The 17,749-nt window shown below is 47.0% G+C and overlaps 1 protein-coding gene across 1 annotated transcript; it reads left to right on the forward strand.

The window, feature by feature from the left end:
* Nucleotides 1-900: 900 nt before the first annotated feature.
* On the forward strand, nt 901-12,529 carry SSTR5 (somatostatin receptor 5). The gene is made up of 2 exons (XM_073361373.2): nt 901-1,046; nt 10,553-12,529. The coding sequence occupies exon 2, from the start codon at nt 10,613-10,615 to the stop codon at nt 11,723-11,725; it is 1,113 nt and encodes a 370-aa protein (XP_073217474.1). The 5' UTR covers nt 901-1,046; nt 10,553-10,612; the 3' UTR covers nt 11,726-12,529.
* Nucleotides 12,530-17,749: the final 5,220 nt, after the last annotated feature.

Genomic DNA, 17,749 nt, shown 5'->3' on the forward strand with positions numbered 1-17,749 from the left:
TGTTGTTTTATTATGATGTTCTCTAGAGCCTATCCTTGATTATACTTTGACCAAGAACTTTGGACCTGGACAAAAAATCATTGACTACTCCTGGCATAGGGGCTGCACCAGTGTGGGGAAGAAGGGTGCAGGGGAAAAATGGGAGAGAAGACGTATGTGTCTCATTTGTTCCCTTGCTGCATTCAAAGAGGAGAGCCAAATACTCCAGCCACCTAATACCTAGGGCAACCCCAGGGAAGTCAATGGGATGGCAACAGGGGAGCAAATCAATGCAAAATATGGCCCTATAGTCCAATATTTTTCAGCTGTTCTGTTTTAGGGGCCTGATCCACAACCCACTGAAATCAGTGGAAAGACTCTCAACCAGTCAATCCTTCGGGACATTCCTGACCTGGTAGGGAGATAGACCCAGATGAGCTAATGGATCCTTTCCCACCCAGGTCTTCAGAATGATCTGCTCATTTATCCAGGAGGAAAAGAAAGATACACTCCAAGTGACTGGCTGAAGGCTATTAAGCTGTGACAGATGCCATGGTGATGAATTGTGTGTGTGTGTGTGTGTAAAAGAACGATTTCCTGGAGACAGACACAGCATCATGAAGGAGAGAGGGGGAATCTATTAAAAAGCCTCCCTTAAAATCCCTGCGTAGTGAGTGACCCACCGGACTTGGGGCGTAGGTGCAAAGGACCAGAGGCTGCTGCTCTCTCTGCATCCGCAGGCTGAGCTTTGCCTAGTTCCCCAGAGGGCTGGGAAGAGCAGGGCTTGGAGAGGGGAGGAGAGATCCCCCTGTGGAGGGCTCTGAGAGAGGCGGGGGGGGGGGCATTTACCCTGAACAGCCTGCAAGCCCCAGAAGGAAACCAGAGAAAGGGAGGCATTTCTGAAGCAGCAGGCGGCGAAGCTCCAGAGGACACCCACCTGCCATAGGGATCCCAGAAGCAGCCGCCAGCCAAACCAACCCCTCTCCCCGGCCCCCAGATCTTTAAAAGCGGCGGGGTGGGGGGTTAAAGACAAGGAAGCAAAGGGATCCAGAGCAAAGGCAGCGCAGGTAAGCGTCTCCCCTTCACCCATTCTTTCACACACCCACACACCCCATAGGCGGGGGACCCCTGCCACTAAAGGACCTGGAGTGAGCCCCCCCCCTTACCAGGGAAGGAGCCAGGCTTGGAAGATCCCAGACGGGGAGTTTCTCTCTCTGCTCTTCGGGGCGCGCTTGGACAACTTTGCAGCCAGCTGCTGGAGCGCCAGGCGGCACCTGCAACTTCCCTCCCTTTGAACGCGCCACCCGGAGCCCCGGAGACTCCAGCTGGTCGCTGGGGGAAGTGGAAATTGGGACCCCCCCCCGCTCGCCTGCCCGCCCCCCTTTTGCTAAGTAGCCCTCTCCCTGGTGTTTCCCAGCCTCCGAGCCCCTGTGAGGGACCCAGGCTTCGCAACCATCCCCCGTTTACACAGGACCTTTCCCAAGCGGATCCTGGCACCGCTTCTCTTTTCTGGCAGCGTGTTATCCGCGTCCGTCCCCGCCGCTGCGGCAGGTAGGTCGCTGCTCCCCCTGGCCTGCCCCCTGGCTGCACGGATCGCCGTGGGGCTGGGCTGGGCGAGCGCGGCAACCAGCTGCTCGCCTTTCACGCCCGTTTTAAAGCCCCTAAAGGGGTGGGGCGCGGCGGGGGGGGGGGGGATCTGATCCTCCTTTAGCTGGCTTCGGGGGAGAAGAGTCGGCTCGGGGCTGTAGCCCAGGCGCGTGTGACATCTACTTGGGCTCCTTGGAACTGGGAAGCGGGGGCAGTTTATTTCCTACCTTGCTCTTGCAAAGAAGAATCCACGGACACGCAGGTAACCCTGCCCCCTTGGTTTTTTCCATGTGCCAAAGGAAGCCGGGACTGGAAGAGAGGCGTGTGGAGAGATTTATGGGGCTGGGGTTTGTGACATTCACCAGTGTCTATGGCCAGGCCAGTACGGGGGCACAAGGAAGGGGCACTGGAAAGATCTTTCTTCTTTTGCGGTCCCTTTTCATCTCCAGCTTGTCCTCAGGGATCCTGCCTTTGTCTCCAAAAATTGTTAGGCACCTATTCCATTCTGAGCTGGGCATCTAACACCCTTAGGCTCCTTTGAAATCCCAGCCGATTGATGGCCAAATTTGCACAGACTTTCCCTCTGCGTCTTGCAACCTATTCGTGAGAGAAAAGACTTTAATAACTGATCAGGGAGGGGGTGGCAAAGTGCATCTGAACTCACTTCGCCTGAGGGGGTAAAGTAAATAGGAGGCTGAGGCCAGAGTGGTATCAAGTTTGTATTAATAATGCAAATATTTTACCCATGCACAGTCTGGAGCTCCCATTTCCTTAAAACTTTCCTTCTTAGGGCAGATCGGAGATAACGGAGGAATTGTTTGCAAAGCCAGGTGAAAAGGACCTTTCCCCCCACCCCCCACGGGGATTTATGCACCTGTCTCTTTGTGGGGTCCTTGACCGGGGCTGTGTTGGTTGTTTTAATGGGACGTTTATATGAAAGGCATGGAAGTTCAAGCAGACAATGTAACTAGAGTCCCCGAGTCCCCACGAGAGCTACTGGTCAAACCTGAGAATGTACCTGCTTAAAATAGGTTTCAGAGTAAAATAATAATCCTGCTTAAAATAGTTAGACAGTTTATCTTTCCTAAGGGACAAGGTGTGGTGTGCGTGTTCATGCAAATAGCTCCGGATGGCTAAACGTTGCTTTCAAATGCAGCAGCGACTCAAGGAATCTGAGCCCATCTGCACACGTACATTGCATATGTGTTCATGCCCATGTACATATAAATGCATATATAATACAGTGACCCAGGCAATCCTAAGCAGTCACCTTGCATGCAGCAACAAATGGAGTGCTTGCCTAATAGAGGTTAGTTTTTAAAGGCAGCCCAAAGTTTTTTTAGGGATGCTTTAAAGTGATCACTTAGAGGTGGGGAGAGTTGGCTGTAGAGGTGGTTGTTGAAGCGGTGTATGTAGATCTTGTCATCGCAGACAAGCTCCACGTTGTTTGATCTTTGTAATGAGCAATGACCTGGAGAGGTTATAGCAACAGAAGCCGAACAAGTGGAGTAAAATGCTAGTCACCAGTAGATAGGCAGGGACTGCACGAACTGCATGTGTTTATTGGGAAACAACTGCATAGAATTTTGCTTAGTTAGGGTTACAATCCAGGCAGAAAATATTTACTCTTTGCATGTGAGATCTAGAGACATATTATTAATACCGTGCCCACAAGTATATGTGTGAATGCCAAACCATCACTGCTCATTCTGTGATTGTACCATTTAACACCTTTTCATGGATAGTTGCATGAAAGCACTTTCATTTACCTGAATTATAGAATCACTGAATCATAGAAACAGTAGGGCTGCTGGAATGACTCTCACATAAACAAGTGTATTTGTGTAGGAAGAAAAGTATTCACTGTTGATTAATCACTATTCACTATTCTTCTGTTTAAAACATTTTAGACAACCAGTCAGGGAGCAGAAATAATGCCATGTGACTTACGTGGCCACTCACACCCCAGGAACCATTAGTCAAAAGGGATAATTTATGAACATGCCAAAGTCTGAAACATTTTGTATGAATTATTCCACAAAGACTTGCAAATTGCAAATATACATTTATGAACATTTTATAAACTGAAAAGGGCACAGTTCATGGGATAATTTATCACAATGAATTATTTGCCCTGCTCTAATATGTATATAAAATACATAATGGCTGGTCATGAGGGTGATAACACTAAAATTGTCAGCAGAAAAATATAATTGCTAAAAATTTGATACATTACCCAAAGCCAAAATGGTAACACATCGTATATTTGCCCTCAAAGTCAGTCAGTATCTGTGGTATCAACTAATCAGGTGAAAAAAGCTCTATGTTATTTATTTATTTAGAAGAAGAAGCAGAAGAAAAGGCTTTATTTTGTGAAAAATGGAGAATGGAACAATTTTTGTTTCATTAAAATTTTTCACAATTTTTTTCATTTTTTAAAAATTTTGTCAACAGGTTTTGCACATGTTGGTTTCACTTCAGCCAAGGAGAAAAAAGATTTCTCTTGTTTTTTAAAATGTTTTTTCCAATGAGAAAAAAGGGACGTTTGAAAAAGTGAGAAAAAATTACTCTCTCTCATTTTCTTCCAACTTTTCCATCCCCTTTTCCATGGGGGGGGGCAGGAGAAGCAAAAACTGTGAATGCTGAATTTTAAAAAATTGAAAAATTTGCTAAAAATAATTGCGACTGAAAATTGAAAAATTTCCACAAAAATGGAAATTTTCATTTAGTTAAAAAAAAAAGGGTTTTATTGCAAAATCTTTGCCCAACTTGGTTTATTAAGAGAGAGACAAGGTAGGTGAGGTAACATCTTTTACTGGACCAACTTTGGCAGAATGCGCAAGCTTTCGAGCTCCTCCTCAGCTCTGGGAAGGAAGCAGAGTCTGTGAGTTAAATACAAGGTGGGATAGATTGTTAAGCAGAAGGGGTAAGAGTGGGAGGTCACTTGAAATGCAGTGGGAGTCTGGGGGTTAGATTGATATGCATAGAGAGTTTGAAGGTTGCCGGCAGTGCTAAGGGCTTGCCTACACTGAAAATGCTACAGTGTAGACTCTACCTACACCAACAGAAGGGTTCACCCATTGCCCTAGGTAATCTTCTTCCCAAGAGGCAGTAGCTAGGTCGACGGAAGAATTCTGCTCTCGACCTAGCACTGGCTACTCTGGGAGTTAGATCAGGGTATCTACGTCTCTCAGGGGGTGTTCACATTCCCGAGAGACATAGTTATACAGCTGTCAAATCAGCCGGCTAAAAACAAGCAATGTTGGGCTTGAAATGTTAAAAGCTCGGTGAGTATTTTGGGCAGGTCGTGGCCCACAGGTTTTTCCTCTTAATTGATGGGCCACTTTTTTGGGGGGGTGGGGGGTTCCTTTGGGGATGCGGGCAGCCTGGCTTACCCCCTTGTTCAGCGTGATGATGTTTACTAAGCCCTCTCCCCGGCAGGGTAGTTGTAATGAACCAGTGTCCCTGCTAAAACCCTGGTTTTTGGTGTCTAGCAGAGTTACACATTTATTATATTGTTTTACGCCCCTGCCTACCTCAACACACACTCCTCCTAAGGCCAGATCCTCAGGTACTGTGTACTGGCACAGTTCCTTTGACTTCAATAGAGCTTCACCCGTTTACGCCGGCTGAGGGTCCGCTCCTTCATTTCAAGCCCCTCCTCTTGCTTCACCTGTTAAACGAAGAGCTGGATTTCCCTCTCTGCAGTGGAGAAGCAGTGAGCTCAGCTGTCCTGCCTCCCCATTCTCTTGTATTTGAGGGAGGGGGCAGTATCCTTGCTTCACAACAGGAGCACTCTTAGGAGGCAGTAGTGCAGCCATTTTTCTCCCCATCAAAACCAGTAGCTCCCCTGGCACATTGTGGGAAACTTTGAGAAACAGTCAAAATTGAGGTACAATTCTACTGATGTGTCCTGGCTATTTGCCCAGCTGGTTTTTCTATGACTAAATTCCATCACTTGCTTTAAAATAGGATCTATCTGGCAGGTTCGCATTTCATCTGCTCCTGCTGCTTATTCTTCACTGAAAAGCCATAATCTAACTTTCTGTTATCTTAATTCTCTTCACACCGAGTAAATTTGATGCTGTACAGAGAAGATTTTGATTCCAGTTGGCAAGTAAGCCGCAGGAGCCGATGAAACCTTTACCCACAAAGATTCTGGTTTTTATGCAACTTCTTCCTGATCTCTGTTGGTGACAAGTTTATGTCCTGAAGTATTAGGCTTGATAAGCCTTAGCTTTGCTATTGTAACTGAGGTACTGTATATAGCACAATTTGGAGCAAGTACACTGAATTGCAAGCCTAATTTATGAATGCAGTTACCAACGCTGCAAATTCAAACTGCACCGTTGAATTTGCAAATGGCCATTTGTGTGTCTGAATGGCCATTTGCATGCACAATTATCTGATTTCATGCATGCAATAAAGGTAATTGTACATTCAAATCATGCACACAATTGGACATGTAAAGTTTGGAGAATCGAGCCCTAGCTTATTAACATTTAAAAAAAAATATTAAAATCCTATTTACTGCTCTTCTCTTTAAGCTGTTTATTTACCTTCTATATTTCTCTCAGCTTGGAGTATGAAAAGCAATAAAAACAGTTTTGCCTTTGCTTATAGTCATTTTCATCCTCAGGTCCTCAGGGCAGCAATGGATGGGTCTCAGATATGTATAACAACCCCACATATAGCATCTCAGAGGTTGAAACTGAGATCTTCAGCACTGAAACCGCATGAGTCTAATGGTGGAGCTCCAGGTGTAACTCCATTAGCTGGCAGCAGTAGTAGGTTCTTAGTAATGGAAGCACTTCTCTAAATCTGAAATGTGGGCTGTACCAGCCTCTGATCTGAGAGAACCCCTTGAAGGCAAGCTTTCTTGAATCCTTAAAAAGCATAGCTTGAAGGTGGGTGGTGAAACGGAAGTGACAGTACAGCAGAGAAGTAACTGCTGCTGGCGAGGGTGAAGTGATACCGATCGCCTGTCTAAAGCGCTTTGAGACCTATGGGGGGTCAAGTGCTGTATAAGAGCTAAGTATTATTATTATTGATTCATTGAAGATGCTGAAATAGCAGATGGAAAGAGTGGAGCTTTCGGAGTCTACAACAGCAAAACTCTTCTTTCTGTATAAAGATATGCACTGAAGAGCTATGCTTCCCTCCATGTCCTATTTTCTCCCCCAAAGAAGAAAACATCCTTCCCCAGTTCTCTACCCCATGCTCCCCTGGGATATGCCTGTCCCATAAAACCCGATAACCTCATGTTCCCTGCCCATTTCCTCTTGTCTGCCAACCCAGCACATCTCTGTGTGGTGCCATTCTGGACTGCATGTCTATATTCCCCATCCCCAACTTGCATTCCTGATGTGGCCTGCTTCTTCCTTCCCCAGATAGTTCTCAGAGTGAGCAATTTGGAGGCTGGTCACATCAGAACAAGCCAGGGGAGGAGAACTGCTCCTGGCAAAGTGCAGACATATCAACTCAAGCCTTTCTCAACCCTGGTCTTGCCTTGATATCACAAAGCAGAGAGAAACTCAGAGCTTGAATGTCTTCAGATATCATCTTACCTGCTTGAGGTCTTGTGAATTTCCTTGTCCTCTGTCATTCCCATGGGTTTCACTACCAATTAGTGCATCTGGCTTTCACCCCTCAGGGGGCATTGGCACAAAAGGCAGAGGTTCAATTTTTTTCAAGACTGCCAGAGCCAGCACACAAACAGGAGGGTTCTTAAGAGTTAAAACTTTGCCCACACATTCCCCCACTGGGCGTGCTGAGCCCCGAGGTAGCTGTCTTTGTATTTCTCCCCAAGTAAGGCATCCAGAACTCAAATGTAGGGATAATGGTAGTTCCTTGTGAATTTAGCCAGTACTCAGGGTATCACAAATTGATGGAAATTTGTGAAAGTTTTTGCGATAAAAATTGCAACATGATGAGTTTAGAAGTAGCATTTTATCATGTAAGCAACAGCTATGTGGTTTCCATGGAACCGAAAATACAAAATGCACCAGATAGAATCTAATAAGAGTGCCAGGGCTAAAACTCCTGCTTTTACAAAATAGAATAAAATAAAAATCTGTTGAGGAATCTCTAAAGAAAAAAGTCATTAGGACCTTGTTTTTGCATCTCCACTGAGAGTCGTTTCTTCCAGCAGCACAAGTTCCTTTCCCAACAATGCTGGGACACGGTCAGAATGGGCACACCGCAGGGAAGAGTACCATTCACAGAAGCACCAGCCCCACTTTCTGTAGAACGTGGGTGGTAATGTATTTGGAAAAAGAAAAGGAGGACTTGTGGCACCTTAGAGACTAACCAATTTATTTGAGCATAAGCTTTCGTGAGCTACAGCGCTGTAGCTCACGAAAGCTCATGCTCAAATAAATTGGTTAGTCTCTAAGGTGCCACAAGTCCTCCTTTTCTTTTTGCGAATACAGACTAACATGGCTGTTACTCTGAAATATATTTGGAGGCTCCTCAGCTAAATATTAACCTAGCCCACTCCTCTTTAGCCTGTGAGCTATACAATCTCAGAAGTTACTTGCCTACTGTATCTATCAAGGGTCTTCTATCAGGGCCATCACTGCACTGTCAAAAACACAAGGTAGTGTGGCCGTTCATCAGGTACAGAACCTGCAAATTCCCCTCCAATTTCTTTTCTCCCATATTTGCTATAGTTTCATAGAGTTTAATGGCAGATGGGACCATTAGATCATTTAATCTGACCTTCTGTAAATCACAGGCCCTTAAATTTCACCCATTTACTCCTTTATGGAGCCCAGTAACTTGTATTTGGCTAAAGCATATCTTCCAGAAAGAGCAACCACTCTTGACTAGAAGACATCCAGGGATGAATACTCTAGCTACAGCATGTACTTGTGATCTTCAACCGCAGTCCCCTTCAGTCTTCTGTCCTAATCTTCGTGCATTTTTTGTCTTCGCTGGCACATCTTCCCCAATTGCCAATGATAAAGCAGACTGTTTTCTTCAGACATGGACTCCGCACCTGCACATTTCAGAACCAGAACAAACTATTTCCTACTATTACTGAGAGCTGGAGGCGCTTACACTATGGCCCACTGTGAATGTAGTGGATGAAAGAGAGAGAAGTAATCTCCTGAGCTGACCACAAGGTTCTGAATGTAAACTCTTCTGCAGTTCTACACTGTCTGTTTTGCACCTCATTACGCATGTAGTGGTGGCTCCATAAACTAGCTAGACAGAGTGCTCATGCAAGAGATACAGTAATAAATAACATCAGTGTGAGTCAGCCACAGTGGAGGCAGAAGCTTGGAAAAGTTCCCCCTACTCAGCTTGGCTAATAAACCTTAACTCCTACTCAAATGTGTGTGGCCTAGTAGATAGTGCACTGAGCTGAGAAACAGGAGACCTGCGTTTTGCTCCTAGCTCAACTACTGGGTGACCTTGGGCAAGTTGCTTCACCTCTGGGCCATGCCTTCCCCGCCTGCAAAAGGTTTGATAATGATGCTGACTTCCTTTGTAAAGTGGCTTGAGATCTACTGAAATAAAATGTTCTGTAAGAGCTGGGAATTATTATTACTGACTGTCAGGGCACCCATTGAAGTCAGGGCTCACGAAAGGCGTTTTCTTGACACAGAGCTCAAATCATAAGTTGGGGTCATGCAGAAAGAGCGTACGGGAAAAGTTAATGGACTTAGGATTTAGAGCTGGAAATGAGCTGATCTGTTCCTTTCTAATGCAGTTTTCTTTGCATTTATGAGTGCTACATCTAGTGCTTTGTCTATTCTTAAATGTCCCAGAACATAGGACTTCCCGTCATAGATATCAGTGAATTTTTACTCAGGCTTTGTTTGCTGTAATGGATGGTTTTATTTTTCCCCACCTACACAGGTGCTGATGTTTCCCGTGGGTTTTCAAGTGGTTCAGGCAGACTGTAAGTGGCATCTGAATCTATCAGATCAGATTGTTTGTATGTGAGCAGGCAGATCCGGGAAATATTTCAGTGGAATGAGCTTCAGCTGCAAATACGGTCTGGATTTTAAAAACACCCTTCTCCCCTTAGGCATTTAGATTTGGAATTTCGGTTCAAGCCTGTTGCTACTCACAATGGATTAATGCATAGCCATTACGGACCAGAATATAGCAAATGATGGGTAGATTTTAAACCAATCAGCAGCTATAGCTGAGCCCAGATTTTCAAAAGGCCTCAGCCCAGCAGGTTCTATTGTGACACTTTGGTTGCTAAAAACCCTTTGAAAATCTGGCCCTAAATTAATGGCTAATCTCTTTCAGTAGGAGCTCAGGTGGTTTTTCCACACTGGAAAGCAGAGAATTTCACCTTCTTTTTGGGTCCCGGAAAGAGGTGAGGCATAAGGCAGATGGGTTATAGAATCATTCAAATGACACATTGTCTTCGAAGTGGCATGAGACAGTGCGCAGAAATTAACATTCATGACTGGCAATGCTTTCTTGGGAAAAGATTGCTCTTGCTACCCACATGCCAGCACAATGTTATAAACAATGATGGGCAAAAAACAATACATAAAACTCACTTTTTGGTTTCAAAGCTTTAGAGTAGTGATGGGCTTGACCTAGAACTCTGGATCCAAATGCCCCTGAACTCTGGAGTGTTCAAAATCTGCATCTGTATTTGAAAGTTCCATCTCTGCTTTTCAGGCGTATTCCTTTCCAAACAGCTCCTGAGGATGAAACCGAGACTTATGTGCCCCTATTGTGATGAGCTATTGGTCTGTTCCAGCTTGGTGATTAATCATAGAAAAGAATAATAGATTCTTATATTATTATTTATTGGGGATGTTGTATACCAATGCAACACCTGCTTGATACAAAAACGATTGTTGATTATACTTGTAATTACATTTATGGTACACTGAGCAATGCCTACAACAGATGCTTAACGTAAAATCCAGTTCTGGATGTTGCCCATCAAATGCATGGCTTTTCAAAATTCTTTTTTTCTTCTCTTTCTTCTTTCCTTTTCTTATTTCAGGAACAAGATGGTTGTGAATCTTAATCTATCTCAGCCTTAACAAAAATTGGGAAAGAAAAAATGGATCCTTTATATTTTTCCAGTGCTTTTGGCATGGAGGTCAGTGCCCAAGATGTAAATTCTTCCTCACTGATGAACATGACGGGGAATAGGACTATGCCAGGACTGCCTGTGTCCAAAGACGTTCACACAGTTCTTATCTCTATCATATATCTCCTTGTATGTGCAATCGGACTCAGTGGGAACACCTTGGTCATTTATGTGGTTTTGCGTTATGCCAAGATGAAAACAGTCACCAACATTTACATCTTGAATTTAGCAGTAGCCGACGTACTCTTCATGCTTGGCTTGCCGTTCCTGGCTACTCAGAACGCCATCTCTTACTGGCCCTTTGGCGCCTTTTGGTGTCGGCTCGTTATGACCGTAGACGGCATTAATCAATTCACCAGTATCTTTTGCTTGACTGTCATGAGTATGGATCGCTACCTTGCAGTAGTTCATCCCATCAAGTCCACCAAATGGCGGCGTCCAAGGGTGGCCAAACTGATCAGTACAACAGTCTGGACTTTCTCATTCTTGGTGGTTCTTCCAGTCATTATATTTTCAGATGTTCAGGAACACCTTCACACCTGCAACATGAACTGGCCAGAGCCAGTAAACATATGGTCAGCAGCCTTCATCATTTACACGTCGGTTTTAGGATTTTTTGGACCCCTGATGGTGATCTGCCTCTGCTACTTGCTGATCGTGATTAAGGTCAAGTCTTCTGGGGTCCGAGTTGGGTCTACAAGGCGCAGACGGTCAGAGAGGAAAGTGACCAGGATGGTGGTCATCATTGTGGTTGTCTTTGTGTTTTGCTGGCTCCCATTTTATATACTGAACATTGTTAATTTGATATCCACCTTGCCAGAAGAACCTGGGTTACTTGGTGTTTACTTCTTTGTGGTGGTTCTGTCCTATGCAAACAGCTGTGCCAATCCCATACTTTATGGATTTCTCTCTGACAACTTCAAGCAGAGTTTTCAGAAAGTTTTATGTCTCCGGAAGGGGAATGGTGTTGAAGACGGAGATCCAACCAAGCACAGACAGGAGAACAGCAGCCGCTTGCAAGAAGCAATGCTAACCCAGAGAAACATGGAATTCAATGGACATATGCAAACAAGTAAGGTGTAAGGTCCTGGCTTGAAAAACTGTAAATAAACTGCAGAGCTGAAAAACTGGGGGGATCAAAATCAGAAATGAAACTGAAATCCTGAGACCCACAAGCTCAAACAAATGTACATAGATTCCCCCTCCCCCATGAAAGAATTATGGACTATACTGGATTCTGTGGAATGCCCAAGGCACTGTAGCTAAAGCAATCAGACGTGTTATCACTTTCTCTTTCTATATGCTGGGGACAAATTTACCAGTACATTCTGGCTGCTCTGTGCCATTCTGATGATGCAAAGCAGCTGTGACCTTGTTTTAACCATCCTATTTGCTTTTTGGTCAGCAAAAAGCAGAGAGTGTATTGGTTCATTTGCCCCAAAGTATTCTCAAAAGTTTGTTAAGTGAATGTTTTATATTAAAAAAGGAAAAAGCACTATTTCTTAAGTGGAAGTTTTCAAAGGAACAGCTCACAGCACTAATTTACTGATCTTGGAAGCATGCGTATGCCATAGTTTTGAGGTGCTGCTTAACCATTTGCATTGTTTTACTGTAATTAATCCACATAAGAGACTCCAAACGCAGTGCCCAGAAGTGTCTCAAATCCCTTGAAAAAAACCCCAGAAATAAAAATACCTTGAAAAAGAATTATTAAATGAATGTGAAATGGAAAATTCATTCATAGTGCCGTATAACATTCTAAACCAAACTGCTTATGAAATGTAATGCCGTCACTTTATTACTATGTAAATGACAGTGATTGTGAAGTCCTGAAAAGCTGTTTTGTGTCTATTTATTGGCTCTGAATGTAAGTGTGGATCTGAATTTAAATCGTATTTTCAGAAATTAAAACAAGTTGAATTCCCTCTTGGCTAGCAGGCTGGTATCTTTTCCTACCATTCTAAGTCACCTCATGCTGAAACTGATACAGCTTTGTCCTTGATGCTTAACTTATCAGAGAGCCAACTATTGTTATTATTTATTATTTGTATGACAGTAGGGCCTACGTGCTACAGCCAAGATCAGGGGCCCACTAACACCTAATGAGAGACATTATGCCTTGATGAGCTTACAATCGAAGTAGACAAGACAGACAGGAAAAGAGAGGTCAGTGATAGATCCAGGAAGGGCACCTCAGTGTCCTGAGTCCCAGCCCAGTGCCCTATCCAGTGGGCCAATTTGCTCCTCAGCCAAAAACAAGAAAGGAATACTGATATGCAGTGAGGAGTTGCCAAAATCTTAACAACTGGTTCCCTATAAAAAGTTCTGATTTAAGGGATGTGCCCCAGTATGTATTTTTTGTACCAACAGGGTTACCATACGTCCGTATTTTCCCAGGAGGAATTTTTAAATTTTAAATTTTAAAAATTCCTCCCGGACAGCGATTTAAGAACCAAAAAACCTGACCTGTCTGGGAAAATATGGATGTACGTTAACCCTGACGAAAGTTCTTTTTTAAAAAGATGGGCCTGAACTAGAAACGAGCTCCGTTTCACATGTGTGAGTCCCCGCCGCTCCCTGGGGGTGTGCTAGGGGGACCAGATGTCCTGATTTTATAGGGACAGTCCCAATTTTGGGGTCTTTTTCTTATATAGGTTCCTATTACCCCCCACCCCCATCCTGATTTTTTACACTTGCTCTCTGGTCACCCTAGGGCGTGCACATGTGTGGGTCCTAGCTGCTCCCTGCCCCCCTCATTGAAGCAGGTGTGCAGGGTTACTGCCCTGGGAACTGCAGGGCACCAGTGGACGTGGGGCCAGCTGCAGAGAGGGGCGTGGGGCAGGGCTAGCTGGAGGCAGGGGGTGCGGAGCTCGCTGGAGACCAGAGGGTGTGGGGTTGGCTGGAGACCAGAGGGTGTGGGCCTGGCTGGAGGCAGGGCAGGGGCTGAATGGAGGTCAGAGCTGGCTGCAGGCAGGGCAGGGGGGTGCAGGGCTGGCTGAGGGCAGGGGGTGCAGCAGGGTCTGGTACGGGTAGGGCAGGGGGTGCGGCAGGGGTTGGTGCGGGCAGGGGTTGCGGGGGTGGCTGGAGACAGGGGCTGGCTGAGGGCAGGGCAGGGGGTGCAGCAGGGGCTGGCTGTGGGCGGGGCAGTGGGTGCGGGGGTGGCTGGAGCCAGGGGCTGGCTTGCGGGCAGGGCAGGGGGTGCAGCAGGGGCTGGCTGCGGGCGGGGCAGGAGGTGCGGGGGTGGCTGGAGCCAGGGGCTGGCTGCAGGCAGGGGATGCGGCAGGGGCTGGTGGCTGGAGACAGGGACTGGCTGTGGGCAGGGCAGGGCAGGGGGTGTGTGCGGCAGGGGCTGGCTGCGGGCAGGGCAGGGAGTGCAGAGGTGGTTGGAGAGAGGGGCTGGCTGTGGGCAGGGCAGGGGGTGCGGCAGGGGCTGGCTGGAGTCAGGGGCTGGCTGCGGGCAGGGCAGGGGGTGCGGCAGGGGCTGGCTGTGGGCAGGGGATGCAGGGGTGGCTGGAGACAGGGGCTGGCTGCAGGCAGCGGGTGCGTGCAGCAGGGGCTGGCTGGAAACAGGGGCTGGCTCCAGACAGGGAGTGCAGAGGTGGCTGGAGGCAGGGGCTGGCTGCGGGCAGGGCAGGGGGTGCGGCAGGAACTGGCTGCAGGCAGGGGCTGGCTGCGGGCAGGGCAGGGGTATGGGGCTGGCTGGAGACAGGGGGTGCAGGGGTGGCTGCAGGCAGGGGGTGCGTCCGGCAGGGGCTGGCTGGAAACGGGCTGGCTGCAGACAGGGAGTGCGGGGGTGGCTGGAGACAGGGGCTGGCTGCGGGCAGGGCAGGGGGTGCGGCAGGGGCTGGCTACGGGCAGGGGGTGCGGGGGTGGCTGGAGACAGGGGCTGGTGCAGGCAGGGGGTGCGGGGGTGGCTGCGTGCAGGCATGGGGGGTGGGCACTCACGGGGAGAGCGGCTCGGAGCAGCCCGAGCAGCAGGACGCAGCCCCAGCCCATCAGAGCAGCCAGGGACCCACCAGGCAGCAGCGGGAGCCCCAGGGCCAGGGGAGCAGCAGCAGCACCAGGGCTCGTGCCCAGGGCCAGGCGGCAGCCCACGTGGCTCCCGCAGCACAGCGCCCCTGGTGGCCGGAGAAGGAATTACATCACTTCCCGGCAGGAGCCCATCAAAGCCTCAGCACCCCCTGCAGGGAAGCGGGTTAACCACCGGTTCTAAAACTGCTTCCAAATTTAGCAACCGGCTGGCGCGAACCAGCTCCAGCTCACCACTGCTGATAGGCTATTTTCCTCTTTCCAAACTAGCACCTTGGTTTTTTAATTCTGAAACGAGCTATTTATTTTGCCTAGATATTGTTTCTTGTCACTACTGCTGTTCAAATAACTGTCGTCCTTCCATAAGTATGTTTATTTGTATGAAATAAAGGACATAGAAGCATGGAAGTAAGAGATAGAAAAGACCTATTCCAACAGGGCATTTACGCCAGCCCTTCAACCTTTACTGGATTGCTCCCTGCAGTACACGGGCCTTTTATGGCTTATCTCTGGGGAGCTTTGCTGAGCCCTAATACACCAAATAAATGTCAGCATGATATTTGTACAAGCAACGAGACAGTCTATTCAAATAGCTGTAAACAGAGCATGATGATAACTTGGTCCCATTTATATTGCAAGGAATAAAATATTAGAAGAGTTACTGTAGAGTAAGAGGGCATATTCGGAGGTTCTTGTTAAGTTTTACACATACCTGCACATTTATTTTATGCATATGATTTTGAAAAATAGGTTGGCAGCTTGAGAAACGTTTTTCCTTACTAAAGTGTAAACACCAGGTTGTTATTGTAGGGTTTTTCCAAGGTTTTAAACCATTGGGAGAAAAACTAAGTCCATACGCAAAACTATGAATTTTTATACCAAGCTAAGAGAGCTCTTGAGAAAAATGGAGACAATGGACTGGATTCCCTGCTGGCATAAAGAGGCATCGCTCCATTGACATGAAATGAGCAATCTTGAGTTATGTCAGCTGAACATGCATCCCAGGATTATTGTCACAGTCTTTCACTTTGGGATCCTAACCTCTTAATGGGGCGAAGATGATGCCACTTCTTTGTGGAACGAATTGGTAGGTGTTCCAAGTGAACCCGTGTCACTCAATGATTGCCTATTCTGTTCATTCCTTCGGAAGCATCTGGCATTGGCCACTGTCGGAAGACAGGATATTGAGCTAGATGGACAAATGGTTTGATCCAGTGTGGCCGTTCTTATGTGCTTATATATTTAGGGCATATATAAGACCATGACCACATCTAGCATTAAAGATCTGATCCAAATCAATGGCAAAACTCCGATTGACTTCACTGCAGACACTGCCGAAGTCAATTGATTTTTGGAGACTTTGGGTCAGGCCCTTATTGAAAAGCTTCTTATTTCAGCAGAGAGAAGCCACAGATTGAATGGGCTTGGAGCAGCATTATCCACTGATCCCTGGATGTACTGGGTGAAATCCAGGCTGCAGTGAAGTCAATCAGAGTTTTGCCATTGATTTCAATGGGGCCAGAATTTCGCCTATGTACAAGTTGTTATCTGAACCCTGCTGCTTATCCAAATTCATCTCACATGCTGTGTTCCATTCAGATATCCGAGGATCCTGGGAAGGGAGAGTAGGGGGCTGCGGCTACTGGGAGGGAGTGGGTGTAGGGGCTCCTGGGCCCAAGTGCTGGTGCCTGAGTGGGTGAGGGGAGGGTCAGGTGCGGCCACAACCAGTGGCTATTTTCTTCTGTGCCTCAGAAGAGTGTGTTTGCCTAGGGCTCAGTGATGGGCTAATCCGGCCTTGCATGTGGGGCACTGGGGGGTTGTGCCTAACCCTACATGCCTGTGTGTGTGCTGGGGCAGGCATGTTAAGGAGCCTTCCCCCCTTCTTTGACCTCATAGAGAAGCCAGGCAGAGTCTTGTTCTCGCAATGCACGATGACTGGGGGACCCTCGAGGCAGCGCTCTGGGAGCGGGAGGAGTGGACTGAGAATAAGGCCAGGGCCTTGCGTCCTGCATGGAACAGAATATGTTTCCCCCAGTAACAGGATACCCCCGGGGCTCAGACAACGCCTCTGGGAGATACCCCCGGGGGCTCAGACAACGCCTCTGGGAGCTGCTATCATTGTGTAAACCTCCCTCACGCCTCTCTTAGGCAGTCGCTTGAAACCATAATGCAGACCTGTGTCAACTTGTTGATTTATTCATGCAATGTATGTATATTTCCTGAGTTTTCGGGACATCGCAGGCAACCCTCTCTTAGCTACATGGACCAATGAGCGCACACATTTTATTCCCATTCCACCATTTCCATCTGCTGCCACCAGGTGATTACCTGGATATTCCTCACTGGTGTCATGCTGAGAAAACCTGTTTAAGGCTACAGATATGTTTATAAGTGACAGTAATAATGAATTACCCCACACAGGGATGGCATGAGGCTTAGTGTTTGTAAAATGCTCTGCAAACATACAAAGCTATGCAGTGCTATTCAATGTGCACGACTAAGTGGTACGGAACATCAGCATCTACAGAGTAACAGCTGGGGCCACCTTGACATGGAGGAAAGAAACAGAGTTGGGTGCACAAGACTGGTAAAGCTGAGTAGCTCTGGTGATCAGTGACTTGCCTCTGTGAAGCCAAATACTAAAGTGGTCATAATAAGTTGGCAGGGTGTTGGTGGGTTCTATTCCCAGCTCTGCCAGGGCCTGCTGAGTGACCTTGGGTAAACCATTTCGCCTCTCTGTGCCTCAGTTTCCCCATTTTACAAATGACAATCATCTCCTTGGTAAAGTGCTTTGAGATCTATGGATGAAAAGTGCTATACAAGCGGCAGGTATAATTTACTGAGTGCCACCAATGTGCATGGTGCTGTACAGAACACAGAGAAGCCAAAGTCCCTGCCTTCAAGACCTTACAGTTTAGGAGGCCAAGACAACATCCAGTATCCCAGGTAACCAGGGAATGAAAGGTGTTGCCAATACAGTGTTGCCAACTCTTGTGATTTTTCTCATGAGTCTTGCAAAGTTTTTTTTAAAAACTCCAACTGCTGGAACCAGGAGATGGCTTGAGAATCTCAGCTTTC

This window comes from Lepidochelys kempii, chromosome 10 (genome assembly GCF_965140285.1).
Source record: "Lepidochelys kempii isolate rLepKem1 chromosome 10, rLepKem1.hap1, whole genome shotgun sequence".
NCBI classification, from domain to species: Eukaryota; Metazoa; Chordata; order Testudines; family Cheloniidae; genus Lepidochelys; species Lepidochelys kempii.

Coding starts and splice junctions, on each gene's coding strand:
- SSTR5 (XM_073361373.2), top strand. CDS start 10,613: ATGGATCCTTTATATTTTTCCAGTGCTTTTGGCATGGAGGTCAGTGCC.